The following is an 8,003-nucleotide window of genomic DNA, read 5'->3' as shown; positions in this document are numbered from 1 at the left end:
TGCAGGTCCAAGGATGCTGCCACAGTTGTAGCTGCCCATGATGCCACCAGCGTGAACACGTGGGAGAAGGGAGGAGACCAAAAGGGGCAACTGGCAAGAGGTGATAAATGAACAGGGCAAGGCAAATAGCAGAGAGTGTGTCTCTCCCAAGGTCCTGGCATTCTGTGCTTCAGACAGCACCCCAGGCCACAGGATCAGGTTGCACCTGGTCTCTCAAACCCACAGCCTCTTCCTTCCCTGCCCACGGCCTCCGTGTCTGCCTTTTGGAGTTGGGGAGACACAGCAGCAGCTGCCCGGCTGTTTAGACACCCTGTCCCCTCACTGTGTCCCCCCTCCTCCCCAGGCATCTGTCCTCTGGTTGGAGTTGTGTGAAGCGGAAGACAATGTGGGGCTTATTAGTGTCCCAGGGAGACACGTAAGTTGTGTTGCTGGGACCCAAACAGCAAGAGTCTTAGCGGCAAACTCCAGCCGAGAAAAGACTGAGGGATTGTCTCACCTAATTATGGGGAATGGCCCTCTTTGTGTTTGTGATTCGGTACGGTTGTCCGATCGCTTTTGATCGCTTTTCTCCATTTGCTGGCTCAGGCCATGCTGGAATTGTGCTAATTAGAAGAGAAATGGACAGAGTGATCCTGTCAGTCCTGGTTACTGGTGGGGACAAAGCGGAATATTATTCTGAGGCAGTGTTTTGTGAGGGCCCTTCTTCCAGCTCTCATTAGGAGGAAGGGGCCCACAGGAGGGGAAGGTTCCGAATGCCTGGCCTGGCTAATGGAGCATTGGGGTGTTCATGTGCTAATTAACAAGCTCTGCCAGCACTTGCACCAAGTGTGAGCCTCATGGTTGCACCTGGTGCCACCTGAGCCCCCAAATGCCCCTGCTCATGAAGAAAAAGTGTTGAGCAAAGAGTGGGAAGGCTGGTGGACTTTAGGCATAGTCAGGGACACATCCCCAAAGTGCCAAGGAGCCTAACCAGATAGGAGAAGCCAGTTACAGGACAGTCGGAAGTTACAAACTTGGGGAGGCCACTGTTTGGGGTGGAGGCTATAAGGCTCTCTGGTGAAAGAGAAGCCCACGCAGGTCTGTAGAGCTGGCAATGGATGAAGAAAATCGACACTGGAGAGCATAACCAAATGGTTGGAGATGGATTTTGTGTAGAAGTTGATAGCTGGTAAGAAATCATGTGGCCTGACCCCTGGGACCGTCTACCTTGGCCCACTAGCCTGTTTCTTCCCTTCCTGTTCTGCCTGTTTCTCTTTTCTGTGAGGCCTTAATCCTGCAGGAAACAGAAGGGACCAGAGCATCCCACTGGAAAGGAAATTTCTTGGTTTCATCACAAAGCTCCTGCATAAGTCCAAACACCCTTCAGGAACCAAAGAGGCAATGGACAGACTGACCAGCTCCATTTTCCCTGCCCAGAAGACAGAGGAGCTACAATAAAGCTGCAGCTAGAGAACCACAAACAAGCAGCAGTTCTCAAGTGTCCATTTAAAAAATATGATACGTGGGTAACAAAAATATAAAGCAAAATTAATAATGGCATCTTGCTATTAATACAGTTAATAGCCTGTGAACTTTCAGCGCTCTAACAATGGAAGGAAGGCCAAGCAAATCAGCAGAGGCCAAGCAAGAATCTGAGAGACTGAGTGAGCAAGAAGCAACAAGGCTATTGGTGAGGAAAGACTTGAATAAGAATTTGAGAACAGCTCTCCAAGCCCCGGTGCTATTCCTCTCAAAACAGTGGTGCTCACAGTCAAAAGATGCTTCTATAAGGATGGCATTTGGAACGGCAAAGGGAAAGGCAAAATGAGCCTGTGGGCATTAATATGTAATTATTGATTGGAAAAATAATCTCTCAAGATTTAGAGCAGCACAGTCATAACGCTGTTCCTGTCGAGTCAGCTGCCCAGCTGTGCTTTTCCAGATCACAGAGATCCACTGCCCACCCAGTTGTTTTCTTGTAAATCAATGATAAGCCAATGATGCCAAGCAATCTGCTTTCTTCACATGGAACGTTTCTCTAAAAGGGCATGATGCTCTGCTCTGGGGCAGGTTAACTATCAACGGGGGACAGTGATAGTACTAATACTTCCTCTCTAGTTTTTTTTTTTTTTTTTTTAAGATTTTATTTATTCATGAGAGACACAGAGACACAGGCAAAGGGAGAAGCAGGCTCCAGGCAGGGAGCCTGATGTGGGACTCGATCTTGGGTCTCCAGGATCAGGCCCTGGGCTGAAAGCGGTGCTAAATCGCTGAGCAACCCGGGCTGTCCTCGCCTCTAGTTCTTGAGCAGAGTTGAAAAGGAAGTCACACTAAGGATTTTAGTAGGTGATGGAGAAACATCTGTTTTCAATCCATAGTGTTTAATTGGAAGTCTGCAAGCAGGTGTTTTGACCCTTCCAGCTCAAAGAAGACACCAACGACTAACTGGATGTACAGGAGACAGCTGTAACTTCAAGGAGCTTACAATTAATTGGGACAAGAAGATCTGCACTCAGATCGCTTTATAAAGCAGAGTTGGTACGAGTCATAGGATGGTATACACAAATGTTGTAGGAATATGGGGGGAAAGATTGTTTCCAGCTGATTTATCAGGGGTTTGTAGGAAGGGTAGGTTTGATAGGTGTAAAAGGGATCTGACACTTTCTAGGAACTCAATGGCATGAGCAAAGGCACTCAAGTGAGGAAATGGGAATTGTTCAGATTAACAGGAACAGAGACCTCATCTATTGGAGAAGAGGGTTGATTAGGATTACAAGCAGAGAGTTTTAAATGCCAGGATAAGAGACCCAGACTTTATTTTTGGACACAAGAAGGTATTAAAGGTTTTTAAGTAATACTTTAGGGAGTTGAGCAGTAATGGGCTAGGATGGCTGGGAGAATAGACTGGAAGCTGGGAGACCAAGTAGTAGATGGTCATGAAGCATCACACCACCCACTATGATATTAAGAGGGAAAATAGCAGGTCATTCATCATTATAGTTGCACTTTCTGATGAATGCTTTAAATACGCAACTTGGCCCTTTGAGAAAAAGAAAAACTCACTCTTCTATAAAAGGGACATATTTATTATGACAACACAGAAACCATCATATACAAAGCACAGTACTCTAATACCCTGAAGTCCACACACACATTATACATCCATTTATATTATCAATATAAAAATACATCATTAACATTTCTAAGGATGACAAATACAAAACCAATAAATATCACAATTCTAAAACATCTACTTATATTAAGTGCTGGTGAGTAAGATGACAATAAAAGAAAGGCCAAAGCAGACCAGAAAACCAACTACATAGCCTTGGGTTACACACCTGAGTTGGTTTTGGGGAGGTATCCTCATATTCTCCATGTATTTCTCAATTTCCCCACACACCTAAAAGTGCCTGAAGTCATCAACTCTCAAAAACAGAGCAAAAGGAAGAATCCGACGTTATGGCACTATTTATTGCCCTTTCCTCCCTTCCTACTCTCTCTCTCTCCCACTTCAACCGTATTTAGAGAAAAAGGAATGTCAATAATAAGCTTAACTTAAAATCTATGCCTCTCCAGCCTAAATTTCTATAACACATCCAGGTAGAATGGTTTCTTTCTCATACCCATTCTTCGTGACTCACTTTCAACTTTTCCCCTTATCAATACATAGAATCGCATGGATAGCAAAAATGAGAAAAACCCAATGTTAATTCTAGCATGGGAAACAAGGCACAAATGTCAGAAATGGTTAATAGACCAGCTATTAGACTGAATAATGCTGCACCCTAGCACAGACACTCAGGACAACTTTCCTTGTGTCTAAACACAGACAACTGCCACATGGAGGTTCGTTGCATGAAGGCTAGGAAGCCTCATGTATTTCTCAAAACATCAGAGGCTGGGGGCTGGCTTATGAGACAAAATACGGAGAACATGTATAATCAATTTTATGCATGGGTTAGGTTTTCAGGTTTTAACACAGATAACTGGCAAAGAGCTCCATAAGAACTGTATTTAAGTCAGAAAATTCTTTCCTTTCATGTGTGTGTGTACTTCTGTGACATTGGTGAATTATCTGCTGTGTGCTATGAGAGGGGACATGGGCGGGGAGGGGTAAAATACAGCACATTCTTTTCAGGTCAATTAGAGTTTCCAGTTTTTTAATCAAATGGGAACTCCTGCAAACAATCCCTTTCTCCTACCTTTAAGGCCATACTGACTTTCTTGTGTGAGTCTGTAACAGATTAGCTGGAACTCAAAAGTCCTTTCATCTTTAACTTGGTCTTGAGGTCTAGAACCCAATGCAACCTTGCAAGGGCCTCTCATTAGCTTATCCCAGGAGGGACCTGCTACATAGGGATCCCCTATCCTGGAATTAAAACTGATGGTGGGGAACAAAAGGCACTGGGGAATGGGACTATTGTGAGAGGTACAGAATTTTTAAAGGAGGTGTACATTTCAAGAAGATTCTAGCTTCTCCAGCTGGGGATTCTTGGAACCCAATATATATATATTGGAGAGTTCACAGGTCAGGCTGCCTGGTCTGTTTCAGAATCTAATTGGTTTCTGGTCTCCTCGCACCATAAACACTTCCTATGATATCAAGTACAAGTCAAAAGAACCCATCCAATCAACGTGTCACAACTGACTTTGCCTTCACTGAATCAAATCAACCCTAAGATCCTGGGACTCCTGAATCCCTTCTGAAACGAGAGAGCAGGACTTTGACCTTTAAGAAAGATGTGCCCTCAGCTGTTACCCACATCCAAGGCTGAGATGGTCAAAGTCTGAAAGCTGACTGAATAACTACACTGATCCTTCTGTAGAGAATCTATGGAGCAGATTCCTCTCTTGCCACCGAGTGTCTGCAGACGTGCAGAGTGCCATGAGCAGGGGAGAGGGTCAGTCCTGGAGGTGCATCCTCCGGCCTCTCACCAGGAAGCAGAGAGTTGCACGACGTCAGAGCTGCACTGGGAGGGGAGCATGGTTCCAGTCTCCAGGACATCCTGTCCACAAGCAGCTGCTACTTCTTGGGTTTCTCCAGAATGTTGAGAAACTTCCCCCGTGTCATCTCTCTAGCTGGAATCACAGAAAATGGAAGATCAGTGAAAACCCCAAATCTGAAAAAAGAGATCTCAGGAAAACAGAATTTAAACATGCAAATTGATTTAAATTGTAAAAACAAGTTGCTACCATAACAGATTGAATCATCACTAACCTCCTAAAAGAGGGAAAAACAAACCACCATTGACACTGGACCAAGCTGTTCTGAAGTTGGCAATTGCTATAAGGCAGAGGCCAACTGGGAAAGATTATCATCCATCCTTTAAAAAAAATCCCCAGGGAATTCCCCCAAACCTATTTCTCTCTCTTGAGAAGGTAACCTAATACTCATGTTCACTATGTCAGGGGATTTGCTCTTGGAGACTATAATCCAGCCAAGATTAGAGTCTTCTCTGGGTTGTTGGTCTCTGGACATTTATAATCTCAAATCAAAATTAGAGATCATTTACCCCATCTCTCAGCAGTGGTAGTCTCTAGATGCTGTAATATAACAGGGTTTATATTCCCTCAGTGCAGTTCATCTGTGGATGGTGTAATAAAGTAGGGTTTATAGAGCTTTGGTCTTCTCTCTCTTGGCATTGTCAGTCCTTAGATATTTAATATAGCCAGGCAAGGTTTATGTGTCTTTCTCTGACTTTCAGCACCATCAATCTTTGAATGCTGTAGTTACAAGAGGGTTTTATACAGCTACTTTCCTACATATGAGGCTCCAAAATGAAAGTAAAACATTTCTCAATTACAAGGGCCACTCCATAAGACCGCTGTTTTAGCTCTGTTAAGCAAATCCTCAAAAAGTGTATATATTATAATACCCCCTTCCTCCTCATCCCTACAAAATCATCTTTTCAGATCTCTTAAATATATTTAACAGTGCTGGAAGTTTCTAATGGCTAGTCCTGGAGGCCAGAGGTCTCCTGGAACCGTGCAGTGGGCACACAGCAGGCTGCGTCTGTGGCCTCCTAAGAATATGTCCCCATCCTGGTCAAAGAGTAAGATGGCTGGAGACCCAAAGAATGAAAAGGATCTTTGCCCTAGCCTCCTTGTCTAGAGACAGTGCTAGATGAATGGGCTCCACACCCTTTCCCTACCAACATTTACAGTTCCTGGTTTATTTGTACAACAGAGAAATAAAACAACACAAACTCTGTAGCCACGGGAAAGCTTCTGATGCCTGCAGTCCATATATTCCTCAATCTCTCACAAATTCTGGAGCTCCAACAAAGGGAAAGGAAATCCCGTTAACTAGGAATGGAAGCCCCAGTGCTAAGTGTTGCCTCATGTGCCCCCAACCCCATCCTGGCTCAAATTAAACTGACCATTCCTTCCTTGGTGCATTTGCACCAAACCCTATACAAAGTTCCAGTAAGACTTGTAATTATTTGTTTATATACTTGTCTCCCTGCATTAAAGGGTAAGAACTGAAGGTAGAGATGGTTTCATTATTCTTTATATCTCCAGCAACTAGTACAGCATTAGACCTTGTATCTGCTAAATAAATGTTGGCTGAGTGAATGATAATAGACAAAAGAAGTATTCCAAGCAGGAATGCAATCATGTTTGTTGCCTTCCTTCCCAGAGACAAACAATATTAATGGCCCTTAAATGCTTCATTCTCTGCATTGTGGGTTTTTTCCGCCCTAAATTTACCTTGCTTATTTGGCAAGAAAAATAATTTCCTTTGATGGAAGTAAAGCCAGATTAATGGAGAGATGGAGGTAGGATTAACTACCCTAGAGGAAATCCAAACAAGTATTTTCTCATCCATGGGAGGCAGCAGGGACTTCTTTCAGGTAACATAGGGTGTGAACTCAGTTTAGGTTTGGGCTCCAGCACTGAACAGCTGGGTGACACCTCGAGTGGGGCAAGATCTCTGAGCCTGTTTCTCTACCTGCAAAATGAGTAGCATGTTAATGCCACCTGCCCTGCTCTTCTCTTGGATGTTCAGCAATGAACATGCTGGGTATAGAGGTACCATTAACACACCACCTTTCAAAGGAGGGCAAGTGGTCTGTTGCTTCTTCTGCACTCAGTGTTTCCTGAGTGAATGAATGAACCAAGTGTGATAGGAAAGGAGGCTAGCAAACTAAAAAATCCCATTCCTTGGAATCTTTTCCCTCAGCCTGATCCTATGGGAATTGACATATACTTTTGGCCAGAGTGGGTCTCATCATTTATTTCTACTGGATGGGTTTCCTGCCTCCTCTCTGGAGCTTATTAAGGAGTTTTACACGGTATCAAATGATCCTGCAACATGGCTAGAAGCCGGTACTCTGGAAACCAGACATGGGTAATACAAAACTCTACTGGCAGAACAGAGCCTTGCTCCCAAAATCCTGGGCTGGGAGCACTATACTGATCTTACTAATTATTTCTGTCCTGGTGCTCTTCACATCCCTGATTCTTTACTGTTTTTTCCCCAAATGGGAGACTGACCAATATTCTAAGATGTAAAATTTAAAAAGACCCAATCTGTTTGACGGATCAAAAGGATTTAAAAGGCAAAATAAACAGATCTTCCAAAGTCTCTTGGTGGCAAGCTCTCCTTGAATTTAACCAATCCTTTTTAACAACCCTTTCCCCACTCAATCATTCCTCCCCCTTCAACCTAATCTAAGTACACAGAGCTGCAAGAAACCACTGTAAAAGTAGAAGTAATTCAAAGACCTCATCTTCTACATGGGAGGGGAGAAAGTTTTCCTACTCGCCAGTCCCATATAGGAGATATACGAATTTGTGACATAGCTGCTCCCTAAAAGAGGGCTGTGCCCTATAAATCATATCCAAAGCACCAACCCCTCATTGTGCACAGGGAAATTGCTGTGGGTCAGGGGCAGCTTCAAAGCTCAAGCCCCTCCTGTTCACTTGTTATCAGAGATGTTAACATCTCTGATTAATTCACATACCCCTTATTTTATTCCTCATTTCTTTATCATTGCCTTCTTGCTTTTTGCTGCAGT

The 8,003-nt window shown here is 43.8% G+C and overlaps 1 protein-coding gene across 4 annotated transcripts in view; it reads right to left on the bottom strand.

Annotated features, from left to right (window-relative positions):
* Window positions 1-3,044: 3,044 nt before the first annotated feature.
* LIN52 (lin-52 DREAM MuvB core complex component) overlaps window positions 3,045-8,003 on the bottom strand; it is a 111,366-nt gene continuing 106,407 nt past the window's right edge. For all 4 annotated transcript variants that reach the window (XR_012036897.1, XR_012036899.1, XM_072839314.1 and 1 more), the window contains one exon: window positions 3,045-5,061. Coding sequence is in view for 2 of the 4 variants with exons in the window: in XM_072839314.1 (XP_072695415.1) it covers window positions 5,006-5,061 (56 nt within the window). In the remaining 2 variants the exon portion in view is untranslated. The remainder of the gene's footprint in view (window positions 5,062-8,003) is intronic.

Source organism: Canis lupus, chromosome 9, assembly GCF_048164855.1.
Source record: "Canis lupus baileyi chromosome 9, mCanLup2.hap1, whole genome shotgun sequence".
NCBI classification, from domain to species: Eukaryota; Metazoa; Chordata; class Mammalia; order Carnivora; family Canidae; genus Canis; species Canis lupus.
Note: the sequence above shows the minus strand (reverse complement) of the source record. Positions and strands in the feature narration are given on the sequence as shown.